Here is a 21242-nt window from a genome sequence, read left to right as displayed (position 1 = left end):
TCTTTACTATAGCACTTTTTTTTTTTTTTTACAAATTACAAATTTGTATTTGTGAAGTTTTGTGTGTGTCTTTTGAGAGTTTAGTACTGGATGTGTGGTTTGGAAAAAATGTGTTCCTCAATAATAATAATAATAAAATAGCAGTAATCATGAGTACAATAATACATAATGCATACTACAATTTAGTGACATGCTGAAAAAGCTTATATTAACCTTTTTTTTCAGATGGATGGATAGATAGACAGACAGACAGACAGAGGGATGGATGGATGGATGGATAGATGGCAGATTTTAGAGCTTACACACTTGGGCCAAGTGAACATGGCAAGCTGATGCCGATTAATTGGCCTGACCTATCAGCCTGTCACTTGTTACATCACCTAATTAATATTCATGAGACAAGCTGATAAAGTTTTTAATGTGTTATTCCAGATTGTTTCCCAGCCCCTGGGTCAGGTCCACTCTGTAAGATGACCCATGTAACCTTCTGCTTGAACTCCCTTGTGCACCATTATAATTCAGTGCCACAGCATTGCCGCTTGTGCCACACTTATATGCCAATTAGCACGGCGAAATATCCCGTCATTCATCACCTAGCAAATTCCCATGAACGCATGTGTATGTAAATGTGAGCAATACCAAACACCACCAACAACATTTGACACAGTGGATGTTCAGGTTGTGTTACAGTTAAAAATGGAGGAATTATGCAGAAAAAACGGAGAGATAAATGTGGCAATTTGTTCAGTAATTAGGCAGCGAAAGCTGGGAAAGGAAAACATGTCACCGGACTTCAGCTGTGGTGGATTAATAGCTGGCAATGCTCAGGGTGCACTGACTCTGTGGACTGGGGTGAGTTTTAATGAGAAAGGACAAGAGAGAGAGAGGAAAGCACTGAGCATTCTGGGCTATTCAGGGTATCAAAGGACACATATACAGCAGCCAACTTTGTGAAGAGGGACTCATGGATGGTGCTTAGGTCTTCTTGAGGCATTTTTTATTAGTAATTGGTATGCTGAGACTGGAAGTAGAATCAAAGAGAAGAAAAGGAAAGGGATAAAATGGGGATTGAGAAGGGGAAAGGCGAGGTACAAGAAAATGAAAGCAATGATGGCTATTGTTGTTGTATGTTAAATATTATTATTTAATAAATAATATTTAATATGAATAATAGTACTAATTATAGTATTCATGTGTTTGTGACAGTGATTTTAGTTTTACACCATTAGATGGCGACAAGAGGCTGTTTTTACGAGTAAGTCAGCAGTAAAGACTTTTATATTGAAAGAGACTGAAACAGAGTTGTAAACTAGGAAGTTATTTTTTACTTTCAACATACCTTGTAAGATGCAGCCAACAAATGCAATGAGCAGCACTGTCATCGGAAATCACCATAAAATTGAAAGGATAGTATGACAAAGATATTGTTTTCCTTGGCCGACATTCAATCTAATGTTTTATTGTGAATATGAGGTTGAGCTGAAGAATGAATGTTGTATCAGATGCAGGTAATCACGCTCGTTCAGTCCATCTCTCTCTCATAATACGCTACATAATACAGTGAGCTATATACAGTAATATGATACGTTTTCAATAAAGCAACTCAACATTCTTTCATTACTAGTTGTAAAGGGACATTTTTGAATTAATAACGGTGGCTTTGGCTCAACTGTTAAACTGTCAACGTGAGATTTGAATCCATGGCGGAAGGAAGAAGGGTTTTTAAAGACACTCTATTGTTGTAATAAAAAAGAAAAAATATATATATATTAATAAAAGCTATAAAAGTATCAATGATGAATGAATAGGATCAGTGTTACAAAAATAACACTGTATAGTGAACACAAATATGCACACTAACACTGATGACTCAACTCACTTTGAAAAGCAGATAAAAGAAATATGCAAGCACCCCTAAAAATAGCAAGAATATTTATCTCATTCAAACAGTGGGAGTTGCTTGAAAAGCGTGAGGATAAACAATGGGAGAATAAGGTAAGATAGAGGAGAATGGTGTGATTACAGAGTGAGGAGAAAGAGAAGACAGTGATGGGGAAAGACATGGGCGCTGGTGTGACAGATAAGAGGGGACGGCCACAGCAGCAGTGGAGAGCGGACACCAAATGTGTTCTGAAGGGTCCCCTGGGCACTACACTGGAGGTCATCACCACACTGTTGCAGAACATTTCAATACAGAGCAACTATGGATATACACACAAGCACTAGCTGCAGTTCAATTACAAATGTGCGGAAGTCTGTTACATGGTATAAAAGCTGAATATTTTACATTATGCATGAATGTTACACAAATGCCCTTCTGAAAATGCACAGATAATTGCATTGGGAAGAACACAGAGTCTGTGTCGAAGTGTGTAATTTCTGCACCACTAGCTTCACCAAATGAAGTTAAACAATTTTTTTTACAGGTTTCCCAAACACTTCCATGATCTGCTGCTGGTCGATAAAATGCATAGACTTCCCTAAACCCACACTATTGGGTTGAGCCGCTGTTGCTATGTCAGCCTGGTTGGATTCTTAAACAAACAAAGCAATGATTTGAAAGTGCCACAGTGTTTACGTTTTCTGTCAACCTACAAATAATTTTCTCTGTATATAAGGTTACAAGAAAGTTATTTAAGAAAGTACAAGAAAGTGATTTTGATAACGCACATTCCTAGTCTTGTGGTGAACAATTAATATGTGCAAGTAAATTCACAGGAAAATGTTTTTGTTTGTTTTTGTAATCTTTAATCAAGTAGCATTTCATCTTTGATTGGGCAGAACATTCTTAATCACTCCCCTCCAACCAGTCAGTTTGCTATAAGTTAAAGATGGCAAGCAGGTGCACTAAAACCAAGCCCCGCCCTCTGTTTTATCTCATTCAGTGTTCAATTTCATTCAGGAATACAGTAAAATACTGTAAAGTTGACTCAACTTCACATCCAATTGAATTAAATATTCTCAGTGAAATTTTCCATTTCATTCTAAAATATGTTATAATAGTTTAAGATCATTGAATCTTTGCGTCAAGTAAATTCAGCCGCAATTTCCATTTCACACAAACTTTAGTTTCAGCCATAAAGCAGCCACAGTCTGCTCAGTAACCGCTTGCTGTGTATTGCACAAAATTGGAGAGCGCTTTTTTGATCTGGGAAGCTCTGATCTGATTGGCTGGCTTTTTGCAACTATTTTGCAACTATTTAAGATTAACTTTCCTGTAATGAAACTGTGAACTGCGACTGATCGCTTTACGCGTCTTCCAGACAGTCTTTTCCTAAGTGGGTGATTCTTGGGCCATTCTTTATACTGATGCTCAAAAGTATGGCTAAGCATGACTACACAAAATATAATTTCTATTTCAGATTTCACTTTGAAATGTGATGAGACTACTCTCACACATTCTCTCTCACACACCTACGCACACTATCAGTTTTAGATTTGCGTTAATTTCCCAGCTATCAAAATATGCCCGAGAGATTCTTACTATAAATATATCATAAAGTGAGCAGAACAGTCATAAACACTCACACTCAGAGTTTATCTTCAGACAGCTCATTGTGACATATTTCCTTATCTATCTCTCCTCCCGTCTTCCGTCTGCTGGATCTTATCAGATTGCTTTGCAGCAGTTAGCATTTAGGGAAGTGCATTATACCTTCTGCATTTTTCGGCTGAAATCTGTCTCGCAGGCCTTGTCCTCAAATGGGTTATGAATATTACAACAAGAGTAGAAAACAGATGACTTCTGTTTAAAGACAAAAAAGCATTTGAAAAACAATGCAACCTAAGCTAGGAGTTGCTTTGCGTGAAATTGTCTGAGAATAGACGTAGTGGTGTGTGTTAGTGAGGGTTATACATTTTGTAATTGAACTTTTAGTAGTCATTGCTTTGCTTTGCATCATACCTTTAACCATGGTAAAATCACTGTAGTGGTTAAGGGGCTTTGCTTTTATGAAACACTGACAACAGCATAGTGATAAAAGACACCAATGTATAATAATGTAATGTGTTAATACTAATAATCACAACTAACGATTCATCAACCAAGTACATTTACATTTATTCGTTTAGCTGATGCTTTTATCTAAAGCGACTTACAATTGCTATATATGTCAGAGGTCGCACGCCTCTGGAGCAACTAGGGGATAAGTGTCTTGCTCAGGGACACATTGGTGTCTCACAGTGGATTCGAACCCGGGTCTCTCACACCAAAGGCATGTGTCTTATCCTCTGCGCCACCACCACCCCATATACTATAGTTCATTAGCATAACATCAACATCGTTTACTTAAGAATTAGACAGTTCAGTTTTAGAATTATTACCCATGGTTGTTCATATATTTGGACATCCTTAAACCAATGATTTCATTTTATGATATATTTGCAGACACTTTAATACATTGTCAGTATTTCCTATGGCAATATTAAAACAGAAAGCATAAAGGTGCAATCAAACAATCAAGTTTGGAAATATTTGGTAATATCAATGTTTATGCCACATTAATATAGAATTCAATTAATGTTCATTCACAGTTGTGTAAAATATGAACAACTTCGGATGAGGCTCACCCAAATAAGATCAGAACTGTGCTTTTTGTAATTCATCTTATAGTACACAATGTTTATGCGTGTTCTGTTCTGCTCTAACTGAGACTTGACCTAATTTGTGCCGTGCTTTCTGCTCTCACCCTTTTGTTGACCTGAATAAATGGTCCGTTTCATTGTTTGGATGCCTTATTGCACTAGTGGATCGATTGTTTCGTATCTCTTGCTTTGAGAACACTACCGTTAGAAGGTTTGAAAGGTACTTAGAAAGGACACCACCAGTCAACTAGACCCTGAAAGACATCGGGTGTCACTGAGATGGAAGGAAGAAACTTAAGTGGGAACAAGATGATCTGAAGGTGTCTGGTGCCTGGGGAGGCATCGTTCTATTGATCTCTGATAAGAGGCAAAGAGAACATCTGCCACAAGAACATCTGCCAGAGATTGTGACCTCTGTCGAGCTTTAGAAGAAGAACGGGGCAGGTCTAGACCCTTGGGGCAGTTGAAGAGTCCAGAATTAGGACACTACAGTTAAAGTCTTAAGGGTAGCCACATTGCAAGTCAGACTCCATATTTTTATTGATCGGTTTGTCTTGGCCACGCGGGATCCAGCGTCAGGTGCAACAGCCCAGAACGGAAAGAATGGCAGCAAAACTCGCTGACTTGTTTCCACATGTGACATCTCTGCTTTTTGTCTTTGTTTGTTTTCACCATTTTAAATTACTCCCTCTTTCCTGGGGCAACTTTCAGGCCTGTAAGGACCCGTTCAGTCATTTTATAGTACCACCCTTCATGTCTGCCGGTTTGAGATGTGCAGTTCTTGGTATGCTTGGTATGTTTGTTTTAACAAAGAAGATTGCATCTGTCCTCATAGTAACTGTTGATCCACTGATATAACCCGACCATCCCAGTCTTACCCGATGTGAGTTGGTGTCGTTTCCCAGCCAACTCTGTTTCCATACAAGTCAGCTAAATAATATTATCTGTCTGTTTTTCTCAGGTTGAATGGATCGCTTCCCAACAATATTGAAATCAAGAACAACACCCTGTTCTTCAAAGGCCCGGTGACCTATGAGTTCGGAGGGACGTATGTTTGCGACGCCACCAATAGCATCGGCACACGCTCTGGACTGGTAGAGGTCAACGTGACGGGTAAGTTATGGATGCTTACCTGAGTTATCAAGTGTGTGTTGGTGCTGGAAAAGCTTTAGCTTGGGCCCAGGTGATTGTAGCTCCAGAAATGTGAGTTTTGTTGGAATTTTACAAGCTCATTTACAATCTCCTTGAACACTCTTGATCAAACACACAGAAACAGTGGCTACAAAAAGTATTCGAACACTTAAGCCAAGGGAGTTTTGAACTTTTTGATGCAATGGAGCACTGATGATCACTGAAGAATAAATCAATTACAAATAAATCAGTCAATATATAAACAAACTTTTTTGTTCGTTGTTTTTCTCCAGGAAGGTATATTCATTATTATTATTATTATTATTTTATAACGGTATATTCATTATTATTATTATTATTATTATTACAACCAGGGCTGTCAACAAAATAAATTACAGTAAATTAAAAAAAAGCAATAAAACAAAATTGGCTTATATTTAATTAATTTCTTCACTATATAAGATTGATTTAATTCCAATGTAATGTTCCTTTGGCAGTCCAAATAAAAATGCATTTGCCTGTCTCTTAATCCACAGTTGATTGACAACCAGAAAGTTATTTTAATTCAATTTTAATCCTTGTGATTAAAAAAGAAAGTGTATTTGTGCTGTTTTTAGAATAACTGCTATTTGATTTGTAAATTTATTATCTAAGGCAAATGGCATTCAAACATTTGACGTGTGGCTTTAGTGTCAAAATACTTTTTGCTCGACCTGACAGTGAAGAAGAAGAAATTGCTGTCATTTCCTTTTCTTTAATTTCTCACAGTCACATCACACATCAGGCTATGCTGCCAGCAGCCACAATACTCTCACACACACACACACACACAGACAGATGCTGAGATACAGAATGAAGCACTCTGTTATTTTCCCCCAAAATAACATCACAGTTTTGTTGCCTCTTTAGTACTGATCACAAGCACTTTGCAACAAACTCACATTTCTCCTAGCTATTTTCGCCTCCCACATCTTCTCCGTCTTCTCCGCCTTTACTTGGGTGAAAACAAGAACTACAAATGAAAACAGAGCAAAACCGGAGCCGTTCCTCTGCCTTCACTAATTGTAGTTCGCTCTTCAGTCATTGCAATACATTAAGAACAAAAGACGATAATGAAAGGAGGCGATGCTGCTCTAGATTGCCGAGCAGAACCTCAAAATTGGTCCAATATTTGAAGAGAGAGGAGGCTTCTGCAGTTTTGTTCTGATAATAGCTTGTACGTGCTTCAATGGGGAGCTTCTAACATGCATAGCTTTGCATGCTGAAGTCGACGGCTTGGCTTTTCTCCGTCATTGCGTTTATTTGTGTGCGTGGGTGTGTTTGCGTGTAAACTTTCAGACCTTCCTCGTCTCAGCTGGAGTTTCTGGTGATGTGTTTTGCGGATGCGGTGATGTCATCTCATTCCGTGGCAGGTTTTGATGATACGCTCCGCAGGCACAGGCAATGCATTAATGGAAGTCTGAATGGCTGATATCGAATGAGGAGTGGTGAAGGAAAATATTCCGCAGGGGGGAAATTTCCGCCGCTGATATGTATAGAGCACGTCTGCTTTGGAAGAGATGCTGTTGATCGTTTTCAAATCGGCAGTGCAGGAAATGGTGAGAGTTCAGCAGTAGGTCACGATGTGAGTTTACAGAACTTTGGTACTTTGCAGTAGTACATTTTATTGCTCTTTTTATAGTTTATCTCTTATATTACACACAAGTCTCCTTTTGTCTCATTTGAGCAAGTAAAGATCTTTTAGTATAATTATAAAAACGCCCACGACCTGATCTTGAAATATTACTAACAATATAAAAGCGTTTACATTAAAAAATAAGCAAACGCTTTTATATTGTTAGTAATATTTCAAGATGAACACTTACTGGACTGAGGCAACTTAGGTTTACTTTATTATCCATAACATTATCATTGTATTGCATTGTTCACAATATACAGTATATTTTGTCCCCCAATGATGAAAATTACAGAACTTTGATCATAAAACCTAAGCATTTAAACATCATCTTACTAAGATATATCATTGGGGGATATAGAGAGACAACATAATAATATTATTATTATTATTTTTATTTTTTTGATAAGTATTGTTTTGTCAGAATCAGAATTATGTGTGTGTGTGTGTTTTCCGTGATTATGATGTTCATATTGTTTTATATAATACTATATGAGCCATAAAAATCACAATGTATCAAATACGATACTCAACAAAAAACACATATGCAATTTTTTTGTTTTGTTTAGTTTATCCAAACTATTCCATTTGGGGGAAAAAATCAAGCTTTACATGGTTAAGAGAATAGAAGTATAAAATTAATGTGTGTACAGGTAGCTAAGATACAAATATTTAAAGATATATAGATTGCATAAAGATACATATAGATACAAAGTATAAAGATACATATAGATACAAAGTTTCAGTTCATTTGAGATGTCTGCTATTTTATGGAATGGGATCTCTTCTGAACATGCTTGTGAGATTAAGTCATTTTCTTAGGAAAAAATATGGGAAACTTTATCAAAAGAATATTTTTTTTTCTTTAGGAGAAACAATCGAGCTATTAAGTACATCCCATTTGTGAAACATTTCCATATGAGCTCACGTCCCCTCATTTCTGTACAGAAGGAAGTTTCTCTTCAGAAAACGTAATTTTTATAAACTTGCAAGTCTCCTCTCTCCCCCTCGCTGTCCAAAGGTCACCAGCAGAACATGCACTGAAAGCCTTATTTGTTCTTTCCGACCTCTGTTTGGCAATGCCTGGGGATTGTTTCCGCATTGCATGTGCCCATTTGATGATAGATCCCTCCTCTACGGCAACGTCTATCCTTTGATGGATCATTCCATCCGGAATGATCCATGTTTGTGGGAGAGCTCACAGATATCGAAGTATCAAAATTGTACTTATGAAGAGGGATTGTCAGTGTGATGTATTTCAAATGTGTAAAGTTTTTTTTTATTTTTGTGCAAGACAGTTGTAGGTATTTGTTTGCAGGCAGTGTAAAGGTGTTCAACATGAAGCAGTGACGTGAGTTTGAGGCTACCTGGTTGACTGAACAATGAACGATACGTTTGGGAAATAGTCATTAGTTTTGCAATTTTGTCTGGTGCCACCAGTGCTGCAGAAATGACACACTGTGGCTTTAAATATTCTATACGCTGTGCTCATCTGCAGTGTTGAATCTTTCAATTTCATCATGCCTTTTTTATGAGTTCATTATAGTTTTATTTGTAGTCACAACTTCCATGGCAGCAGCTGTTCTCCCTTTATGACTTCATATTAATCTCATTCACATTCCTGTACAGTAAGTATTTCATTAATATCCGTGACTGAGATGTAAAAGCACAATGCATTGAGGACTGTAGTCACTGCAGAATCATTTGTTTAAATCAAAATGGACCCTATATTTACTTTCTTAATACACATTCTTGGTCTCATTCTGGTTCCAAAAAAATGTATAATTGTTTATCTAAATGTAATAACTTGTTTTGCCTCTGAAACTACTTTTCTTATTGGCTGACGTCTCAAATCTTTCTTACTTTTCAATCCTACAACCATCTGGTTCCATTCTGGTGTGCAACTGTTACTCCAATCAATGCCTGTTGGTGAAAATCAAGTCATGCCCTTCTTACTTTTTTGATAAATATATCTTGACTCAGAAACACACCAGGTTAAGTAAAATGGGTTGCAAACCACTTTAAGGCTAAACACTACAAGCAAAAACATTGTTTGTTCATGAACTGGTCAAGACTGGTAATGTTTAGTGAAGAAAAAAAAAAAAACTTTTTTTTATTATTATTTTTTTTTTTTACTGCTCTTTATTTATTTCTGTCTGGAGATTTCAAATACAATAAATGTTTTGAAGGCTGTTTTCTCAGAATATTTTTTTCCTCATTCACAGAGCCAAAGATCTCCACTTCAATAACAATAACACACTAAATTTTACAGATTTTTTTTTTTTTCCACTTTTCAGTATTTTCAGATTTTTGGAGTGATAAGACACAAAATGAAACAAGCTTTTTAAACGTAAAAAAAAGATTTTTGTTTTGGAATATATGCAAATTAGTGCATATATAATTAGATAATGATTAACTTGCATATTTAAACATAACTTTTGGGCAAAACTTTTCTTACATTTCTTAATTAATTTATTTATTTCCTCTATTTACCTGTGGTGTTTTGCCTTCAACATTAAATCAAAATGGACTCTCGAATCTCTCTTTACTTTTCGATCCTCCAACCGTCTGGAACACTCTGGTGCCTGATGGATAAAATCAAGTTCTGCCCTACTAATTTTTATTACTGAATGTCTGTCTAGACAGAAGTAAAATGGGTTGCAAACAGCTCATGTTGACTTTAAAGTACAATGGCATAATCTAATCGCAGTCAGTCCAGGATACAATGCAAAACCTCCTTGACTGTCTGTAAATTTTCACCGCCGCAGCTCTACGGTCCCTGTAGTTTAGTAGCGCAGCCTGCATGACCAAATGAGATGCTTATAAGGCTTTTCCATCTGTTCTTATCATGGCTAGAGGGAAACCTCTCCACGGAAGAGCACATATGGGCTATTACAGCCTTATTCTCATACTGTAGCAAGAGTGGAAGTGATACCTCTGGCAAAATCAGCCCACTCAAATGCTATAAAACAGTGTTTTGCGCTCATTTAGTTCCATACATATCGCTCCTGAAAGAGTCTGTGTGAGAACTGAAGCCTCCACGTGACCAGCTCCTCCGGTATCGGCAACGGCAAAGACGGCGTCTGTGCCAGAGGGACGCAGCTTACGCTAAGCAACACGTCTCTGCCGCAGTTTCTTGTGAACTGTGTAAGCAGTTGTCCATTGTTCGCCTGGCTGCACCTGGGAGAAGGAGAGTTTTGTGTGTGAAGCACATGGCGAGGTTGGCAAGCCTTTGCAGGAGCTTGCAACAACCGCGAGACTGTATGGAAGAGATGATAACATTGTGAAGATGAAACTGTGGAGATCTCAAAGAGCGAAAATCTCAAATTTAACAGCTGTGCTCTCTTTCTCATTCTTGGGTTCTGTTTCTTTTGTGTGTGACTAACACGTTTTGTCTCTCTTTCTACCCGTGTTAATCCATTCAGCAAAGTTGCTGTCAGAAATGTTCTGTGGTGTTGTTTCTTTTTTTGTTGCTTTTGGCAACATTAATAAAGATGAGATGAAAGATGGAATGTAATGACAATAAAATGATGTTAAACAGAAAAAATATATATTTAAAATTAATTTAAATGATTCAGTAAAACATAATATTGAGGCGGCGTCGATAGTCGTGTGGGCTACAGGCATCCCGAGTTTGAATCCTGACTCGAGGACCTTTCTCGATCCCCTCCCACAAACAAATGGTAGTGTATCACAAAAAAAAGGTGTTTCAACACTGAGTGTATTTAGAGATGTTTCTTAAGCACCAAATCATATTGTGACATTAAGGTGGCTGCTGAAATAGAAATTACAACAATAAAATATATAAACAATTATAAAAATAAATTAAAATAGAAAACTGTTCTTTTAAATTTTAATAATTCATAATAGGACTTTTTGCTATGCAGATAACTATAACTAAGTCTGTGTTAAAATGAGAGCTAATAGTGCCTCTCTTTCTCTCTCTGTATGTTTTCCTATGCCCCCCCCCCCACACTGGATTGAATTGGCATTAGCACTGGAAGGCTCAGTTAAAGCGTGTGCTGATGCTTCATAAACTTCAAACACAATCTCTCTTCTCCCGAATAGCTATGGACAGGCCTTGCTGAGGCCAGGCAGATTTTCTTTGCTCCTGCTTCTGACTGGATTATACTTAACATTCATGCAGGACAGAATGCAAAACGAGGTGTCCTCCAAATAAAAACACACGAAAACTAGTGATTGTGCAGTAGCCGTCTTTCGTACTGGTGGAAATTTACCCAAACCATGTGGCCACTACTGCATTCCATATGACCTGCTTTGCATGCATGGAACGACCGAATTCGGTGCCCAGACATGGAGTAATAAACATCTGGCTCCATTGAAATTCACCTCGTCAAACGCAGTTACGCTGCACACAATTGAATGGAAATTACAACCCGGGTGTAGTAGATTCCACTAGATATACTGGGTTGAATCTCAAGTACCCTGACCCACCCCAGTGCATCTTGATTAAAAATCTGCTTCAGTGGAGGATACACTTTTAAAAAGCTCAGAGGAGCGATAATTTGTCAAGTTGTTTGATCGCTTGTCGCATGCGCTGTAGATTAACAGTAGTGCTTTGACAAAGCTCTTAAGAACTGAATCTTTCATCTTATCTCTCATGCTGACTATCTCTCGCTCTCTTTCTCTCTGGAGATAGAAGTTGAATGCGTGAGGAGTGTTAAATAATTTTACGCTAGGTTCATTTTCAGGCCACCTAACTGTGCTAGCGGTTTCCCTAATGTCACAATCAGAAATTTTCTTTTTGAATCTTTAAGCTATCAGTAGGGTAGTTATTGTTCTTTTTACACGGTGTAGGTTGAATGTAGACACAAATTTTGAAGGGTATTACGCTATTGAACATTTCCAGCATTACTGCTCAGGAAAAAACATACAGTTCATTGAACATGTTGACCTTTTGTGAGCGCCATTTAAATAGCCTATCACAGCATGTCTTAAAGTTTTCATTGACAAGCAATTTGTCTTTTCACACTGAGTGTGTAGAATGTAAGACAGTCGCAGCCAGTCAATAAGATATTTTAGATTTAATGTACAGTTATAAGGGAAAGGATTTTGACATTTTACAACAGACTCTAGAAATTGAAACAAAATCATCTGCAAAAACTTATATTGATTTTTTGCATCATTTGATTTGGGTACGGGCCATCCAGCTAGATAAATAAGTAAATAAATACATAGATAAATTAATTAATTAATTAAACAAAACAAAAATAAATAATGATATGTTAGTGTAAATGGTGTAAAAATACAAAAATATCAAACATAAGAAAATATTAAACCTTTGTTTTGGCCATGAGATATTGTAATTAGTACATTGCATTGGTGACAACTTGGCCTTGAATTGTTATATCTATTTATTTAATACATGCATACCTACATAAGTAACTTACCTGAAAAAAAGAAGAGTAAACTGTTTATAAAAACAATTCTACCTTCTATAATTTGCTCAATCTTTTATCTTTTCCTTTGGACATGAGCACAAACTTAACCATTTAATCTGTTAATTGGATCAGTTATTTTTTTCAAGGTAGGCTCATTTGCATTATCTGTTTGTATATTTCCTATGACATGCATTTCCAACAGCTTTGTCTAATGAAATTACTTGAGGTCTAAAACTTTTGAGTTAGCGGTTAGCCTGCAAGAGATTCCTCAATCAGAAGAACCGGATCTGTAATTAAAGAAATGAATGAGGAGATTTATGTGCCGACTGCTTTAGGTTTTTCAAACCGTGTGTTGGGTTTTTGTGTGGGAAGTGTTGAAGACCGCTAGTCTCATATGTATGTGAACAGTGAGTAAGAATGAGTGGTGTAAGATGGTCCCGTAATTATCTAATTATCGCGCCTGAGAAAGAGAAGAGGGCAAGTGTGTGGTTCTTTCCATCTGCTTTCTCTCTTTCATTCTTTCTATCTTTTCCTCTTGATAATGCATTTCTGTCACAATTGTATCAAATTACACTGAACTTTTATTTTGACGGGTTGTTTTGAAACTAATTTTGCTTCTGTGCTTATATCTGACTATAGGTTTATCAAATTAAATGATAAAATGCTGGTGAAGTGTCTTAATATTTTGAGACGACAGACACTAAAAACGCATAGAGCATAATGTGTGCTTGAATATGTGTAAAGAGCAGCTATGTTGTGCTTTAATATTCACAGACACAAAAGCCACGTTTTCAGCATTGCAGAAATCATAGGGCACTAGTTTTCATTTCTGTGTGCGCTTGCTTTTATAAAATGACTTAGTGATACTCTTATCTCTCATCCGGGTCAGGAAGGCCCATGATGTCACCTGTTTGTAGACGTGTTGCACAACACGGGTTAATATGGTATGGGTGACTTAGCTCCCCTCCGTTTAAGAAGCCAAGACCGCTTAGCTTAGTGCCGCTACACGCCGCTGACAACTGTTCACGCTCGCCTGAGCAAGCAATCCCTCACACCACGGCCAGAAAATGAAGTTCAATATGAGAGGAAGAACCAGAAGGAGAGAAAAAAGGCAGAGGGAAGTTAGAAAGATGGCCACCACAAGGTGAAAATGAGATGAATAAAACATAGCCACACCAACCGAAGTATAAATAAATAAAGGAATACTTGTCGCTGGAAGAAACGCTTGAGTGGACCCAATATTGGGATTCATTTGAGACCATTGAATAAAACGGAAACGTAAGTGAGCCCTTGAGGCATGAGGGTGAATGTTGGGACGGGGTGACGGAGGGTGTTTGCCTGCTTTTATATAAGTGGCTGAGTCAAGGTCTCTTCTTTCGCTCCTGTCACATGTTCTGTCCTCCCTGGCTTGACAAGGGAGCAAAATGTGAACGATGAAAAGGAAGAGAGCGGCAGACAGCAAAACGGCACCGAAAAAGTGAAACACGACACAAAGAAAGGCGAGAGATAGCTTGGGATATGAATTGATAAGAAGTCATTTGAGAGGCATTTCATTTGCATGAAAACGTCAGGGCTTTTAATATATTGATAGACTCCGCTCACATCACACAGGCTTCATTTGAAATTTGTTCACGCTGCTATTCGGAGCAAAGGGCTGATTCGCCATACAAAACTCCAATTATACAAATCCCAGCGAGTGTAGAGCTGGTCACACATATAAGGAATTATGATTCCTGCTGTTCTTATGGCCCTTGAGGAGAACGGTGGGAGGGACAGACTTTGCACACGTCGGTTGTCACAACTTGACCCTATTTATGTTCTTAATAAATGCTTATTTCTACCTAAGAGTAGTTTCTACCTTGACTGCTTTTGTCATGATTTCAACATAATATTTCAAATTGCAATTTTCTCTCACTAATAGGACTATTTCTCATAATTGTGGCTTTATATTTAAATATCTGTCAGATTCGTAATTCATAATTGTTACTTTATTACTCATAATTGTGAATGTTTCCTATAATTGTAACTTTATTTTTCATTGTTTCAACTTTATTTCTCCTAATTGCAGTTTTATCTTATAACTACAGTACGAATTTATCTCATAATTTAAATTTAAACTTAAATATCTCACATATCACAGCTTTCTTTTTTTTTTGCGATTTTGTATCTCACAGTTGTGGCTTTATTTTTCATAGTTCTACCTTTTTTCTTATTACTTTTACCTTACAAGTGGGATTATTCCTTATAAGTGTGATTTTATATATCATAATTTCAGCTTCACATAACACAATTGTGACAGACTTCCAAAATGTATATTTATTTTTCAAAGCTGCAATTTCTACTAATTACAGTTTTATCTCACAACTGGGACTACTATTTTTCATAACTGTGATTTTATATCAGCCTACTTTTCGTGATTTAATCAAATCTCGCTGAAGTAAATCAAATCCCTTCTTCTCTCTTTTCAATATTTTATTTTTCTTGTAAATGTGTTTGCAACTAATTTTACTTCTGTAAAGCACTTAATCATATTCATATATATGAAAATAAGATATCTTTTGATCACAATAAGACCAGGGATGTTTATGAAGCAATCAAATACGATCGGTTTTCATTTCAAATTAGCTTATTTGTTTTAGTCTTAACCTCACTCCTTGTCACTTCCACTTATTTTTTTGTTTCCTTGTCTCCATCCCTCTCGTCCATCCTCTCACTCCCTCTCCTTCTTTCTGAGTACCACCCTGATGAGGCATTTTAATGTCTTGCTTGGTGTGACATCCCTCCAGCGATGTGAAATTTGTTTGTCTTGCTTGTCATTGCGGAATCGGTCTCAATCGGACTGATATGACACTGTGAGCTCCCACACGCTGCCTGCTGCATAATTCATCCCTCCGCAGGACGTACATGTGGATTTTGTGTATCATTAAACTCTCACCACAAGGACAACGTGGCTGTCAAGGCGATTGAAGAGCAAGCTCAAAGCTGCATGTCGGGGGGTCTGTGCCTCCCAGCTGCGGGTGAGCGCTGCCGCGTCTCGTGAGTCTCGGCGGGCGAGCACCTGGGCGAGATTTGAGTGTGCTGGACTGATGGAGTGTAAAGTCAGGCCTGCTCTGCTCTCTACAGGAAGTGACTTCCACTTTTCAGCGCCCACTAAGCTTCTGCCTCATTATCCAAATGAGATATTAGCATGTGCACGTCGTCCTTGCTGTATTTTTTGCATTTTTGGTCTCTTTCTCTGCTGGGAGTGTGAGAGAGACTTCTCTGTAAGAGAGAGAAACAGCTACAGCCAGTTCCTTTGAAGTCGCTCGATGACTGCAGTTTTCTGTCCTTTGTTGACATATTTCTGGTTTGTGTGTGAGGCATACAGTATATGTGTTTTCATAGATAGCCACTAGGCTTTAGTTATACCACACCTATGAACAATGATTTGTTAGTTGACTAAAGGTGGAATGACAGGGGGACAGGGTATTCTGTATTTTGCACATATACTTGGACAAAGTCTGTGTAGTGCAACACGATATTTAAGCAAATTTCTCTATGATGAATAATTAATTCATTAATTAAAATTGTATGACATTAATAGCATTTAATCATTTAAATCTGTTAACAGTTCTAATCTAATATTCCATAAAGAAAATTCCATCAAATAAATTTCGAATACCATTAAAAACCACCTCTTACTCTTCTCATATAAGACATGCATGTAATGATTTTTGCGTCTTTCTCAGACAGTTTTAAATGCTGACATATTTGCTGCACCTCTATTTGATTGCTTCACATCATTGTTCGGTAAAATGTATTCGGTCTTTTCGCTTATTCGGCCAAACACCGAAAGAGCTTATTTTGCTATTTCCAGCCGAATATTTCCAGTTGTTAAACATTTGGTACATCTCTACTCATTAGTTAAGCTAGTTAAGAAGCATCCATCATCTACAGAAAAAAGCTTATGACCAGCAATGCTTACTTTATTTATTTACTTATTCATTCATTCAGAATGGTCAGCAGTTAGCCACTAAATATCTATTTAGTGAAAAATAGCTATCTAAATGTCCTGTTAACAGCACGGGTATGAAAAAAAATAAATAAATCAAAGTTGTAAATAATTACTGGATTATTGGAGTATGTTTTACAAGAAAATACTAGCACAGTCTTTCTACTTCAAAACCTCACATATAATTTTTTTTTTTTGTAAAATTCACTAGCAATCCTGAGTGAAAATTATTTAAAACTAAATCCTACACCTTTTCCCATTATTTTCAATATGTGTCTGGTTTGTCCTCCACTTCCTCATACCACCTCTGCTACAACAGGCAGATGTGCGTGTTACCGAAGGGCTGAAGACAGCCACGGCGCATATCTGCGATTAATGACGCCCCTGTCCCCTCCTACAACGGAGGCCATTTTCTGCTCTCTGTGGGAGGAGATTTGTAGATTTGCAGTCTGTGATGGAGTAGTCACACTGCAGGACACACAGCCAGTGCAGAGTTTTCTCTGGCAGTGTTCAGCCCCCCGTCATCTTCCCCTCCCCTCCTCCTGTCATCACGCTGTCTGTTACTGTTGTGAGCATCAGTCCTGGGAGGGTGAGTAAGTGGGTCAGACAGTAACCCAGGGTCAGAGCCTCTGCGGTGAGTCACTCATTATAAAGAGCATACCAAACTTATCAGGGTAAAAATAGACCCAAAAACAACAGAGAGTAAGGCTAGCATACTGCTTACATACTACAGTGTAAAAAAAAATCTTCTTCGAAAATATTTTTTTTCTGCTTCAGCATTTCAGGTTTAAATCATTGTGTTGCTTGCCATTTCTTGGAAAATGATTGTGAAATGTACTAGCAATTTCTGAACGAAAATTGTTTCTACACTATTTTGTAGTGTTTTTATATAAATATGCAACAACAAGCATTAACCTTAGTCAAGGTAGAGCCATATTTAATTTTGGTAATACTTTATTTTGATAGTCCACTTTAGACATTCTACTAACAGTAAGTAACTACATGTCAACCAGCAGTCATTAGAGTATAAGTAGACTATCTGCTTAATATCTTCTAACACTTTATTTGGATGGGTCCACAACATACAACATACTGACAATGAGAAACTTTGCAGGTATATGTCAACTTATTCTACTAACCTTAAACCTACCCTACTGAGAGTTAGTAGACATGTAATTGCAAATGAATGAAGATTAGTTGACATGTAGTTACAAAGTTAGTAGAATGTCTAAAGTGGACTATCAAAATAAAGTGTAACCTTAGTTTTTGACAGGAATGAAAACATGGCTGTGAGAGATAGAAGTACAGTGTGTTCAAAGTATCAATCTCTTGTTTAACAACATATTGGGTGTTGTTAAAAAAAAACTTTCACTGTAGACAAAAACTCCATTTATCAAGTTTTGAGAGAGTTTTGAATATTACGTGTTATCTAGAGCCTTTATACAGTGTGTGTCATTGTAAAGAATGTAAGACTATCACTTGTAGCATTTTTTTTTCATCCGTCTAAAATTCAATATGGCGTCTAGCATGATTAAGGTCTATTGGTAGTAGCCAAGGAGGTTGTGTTAACAAAACATTGGCTCATTTGCATAAGGATCAATGACATGACCTGTCTTTTCATTTATTATAAAATACATAAAGAAATGCAATTCATAAATACAATGATTTGAATATCTGCGATAAGCATATTAGAAAATAAATAAATAAAAGATAATAACTTATTTGTTATTATTATAAATATTATTTTTAGGTTCATGTATGTGTTACTATTATATATTATAAATATTATGTATTTTTATAATAAGTATACTAATCCTTTTTTAGGATTTTTACTTTAAAAGAATGAAAACAAACAAAACTTATCGAGTAGGTTGGCACCAAATCTTATTACAGCTTATTAATATTTGAAAGACTTTTGACAGGCGAATGAAGCAGTCATTATATCATATTTATAGTTAATATCATGGTTAATCATGCCAGGGCCTTAGTCATATGGTGTGACTCTCCAAAATAAAAATAAAAAATACAAATAAATAATTAAAATCGAATAATGGTGTAGTCAAGGTTTAAGGAAAGTATGATATTATCTTTTACGTGATTGTTACAACAAATGACATTTTCAAAAGTGATTTATTCTATGTATGCAACACAATCTGCTAAACATATGGTACGTGTTCAAGTTTAACACTTAGGGTAGAAATTTGAGGAATTTCTCCAACCCAAAATATAAGCTACAGTAATATAGATGCTCGCCTCACTTGCTCATCTTGCTTCCTCCTCTTTTCTCGCCTGACATCAGCTGCTTGTGACAGCCAGATGAAGACGGCATGTTTGCATTTGACAAACAGCACAGCTCATCTGCTAAAATGATTATTAATTTAGTCTTGATTTGGTCAAGATCTCATGCATATCAGCTTAGAAATAGCAAGCCGCGCCTTTATAGTGTTCTGCAAGAGCCGATTTTCTATCAGGAAGATCAATTGTTTGATACGAGGATGCCGCGACTAAATGAGATTAGACCAGTGCTTCGGTAGGATGTCTAAAAATCCAACCCCGCTCTCTGGATAAAATCTCTCCTGAGCTGCGGATGCCAGCACGAGTTCAGGTCAGAGCCTTGAATGTGTCATCATCTCTCCATGTCAACAGTTTTCTGTCATGTTATCACTCAGTGCAGACTCGCGTTTAAAGGTTGAAAATTTTGAAGTGACAGTCGAAGGGGTAGTTCATGCAAACAAAAAAAATAAAATCTGTAATCATTCACTAACTCACATGTCATTCCAAACCAATATGAATCAGAGTGGTTATACTTGGTTAAAAGAAAAAAAAAAAAAAGTAATTACTTGAAATACTATAAACGTTAACTGCAAAAAAACTAAGAAATAAATAAGTGCATAACTGTCATTGTGACAAACTGAGGAACAAGTCAAAATTATTTTCTGAGGTAAATGGCAGCATATCACAAAACGTTTCAACAGAGCTTAACTCTTATTGAACCCGGAATATTCCTTTTGGCCATATTTGGCTAAAGTGCATAGCCTTGTAAGGAAGAAAGGAAAGGAATGATAGCATGCTAGTAAGAAGATGGAGAAAAAGTGAGAGAGAAGGAGCCTTTTTTGTGGTGTTCTGGAGAGAAAGTTTGCTTGTTGAGTTTAGTCCGCTGATGAGGATTTATCCTTTGTGGCAGCATTACATTTCCATGACTTCACAACCGTGGGCAAATCCAGTCAGGAGAGTAACAAGCAATTTCAGTCTCTCCCTCTCTCGCTCTCTCACTTGAATTACTGAGTAAACATATCCTCCTCCATTACCGGCCCTCCCTAACTCTCTTTTTGTGTCATTCTCTTTTTCCTGTTCTCCCTCTTTTTTGGCTCATTCACTATATTCTGCTCACATCTCTTGCTGCATGATTTCCCTGTCTTTATATTCGCTTTCATCTAGTCTCCCTGCCTCAGCTGGACATTTATTCTGTTGTGTAGAAATATCAGAGCATGATGGTGATGGAGGTTAAGAATGTGAATGGACTCCGGCACTGTGATGCTGCTTGTATAGACTTGCTCATACACATCAAACAGCTGCAAACCTTTAGCCAACAATCACCTAGTAAACAGACGAGATCTAGATTCATTGTCAAATGGTTGGTTGATTGATGTATTTATTTTTATGTTATTAAATAATTAAGTTTTATATTGATGAAATATAATTAGTCAAATTTTAGCAAATTCAAAATTCCAAAATTAACTACAAAAATAGTATGAGTTTAATAGCAATTCATTATTGCAGTGTATTAACATATTCCATAAATAAAATATATATAAAATGTTTATATATATATAAAATTCCATATTTAAGCTCTGTCTAAACATAGAGAAGAAAGACCATGATGGTCATATTTTCCAATCTTTTTTACTTTCGGTTTAGCAACAGCATATTTCTTTTTAAAGAAAAAAATACTCCAAACCAATAGTTATTTCCATCACATGAGCCAAAATCACACAATTCAATTTTCTCACAGGCATCATAATGCATTGGAATGGTGCGAAGATATGGGACAGTGTGGAGAATGAATGTGATGAGCCACTGAGGATACCTCAATTATGATTTGAGGGAAAGTTTTGTTCATGACTGATAATAACTAGACTTGTACATTTCTACATTTTCTCTACAAAATGTAAGTGGCGTTGTCTGTGAAAATCATTGTGAGGGTGGTTTCGAAGGTGTTTTGACTGTTTATGTAGTTACTGTAGTGTTGGTTGATTAATTAATTATAATTTGAACATCACTCTTAAAGGTGGGGTAAACTATTTCTGGTAGCCAATGTTGATATTTGAAATCACCAAAACAAACATGCCCCTACCCCAAAAGGGTCTCGCCCCTATTTATATAGCTCCGCCTCACACATACGTACACATTACGCATCCCAGGCAACGATTAGTTCTGTGAAACAAAGCAAAACCAATAT

General features: G+C 36.9%; 1 protein-coding gene across 2 annotated transcripts in view; it reads left to right on the top strand.

Annotated features, from left to right (window-relative positions):
* LOC306888434 (nectin 1b-like) overlaps positions 1-21242 on the top strand; it is a 167978-nt gene that overhangs the window by 66236 nt on the left and 80500 nt on the right. For both annotated transcript variants that reach the window (XM_079446734.1, XM_079446733.1), the window contains exon 5: positions 5546-5697. In XM_079446734.1, the coding sequence (XP_079302860.1) occupies positions 5546-5697 (152 nt within the window). The remainder of the gene's footprint in view (positions 1-5545; positions 5698-21242) is intronic.

Source organism: Barbus barbus (assembly GCF_936440315.1).
Source record: "Barbus barbus genome assembly, chromosome: 22".
NCBI lineage: Eukaryota > Metazoa > Chordata > Actinopteri > Cypriniformes > Cyprinidae > Barbus > Barbus barbus.
This window is presented reverse-complemented; position numbering and strand designations above follow the sequence as displayed.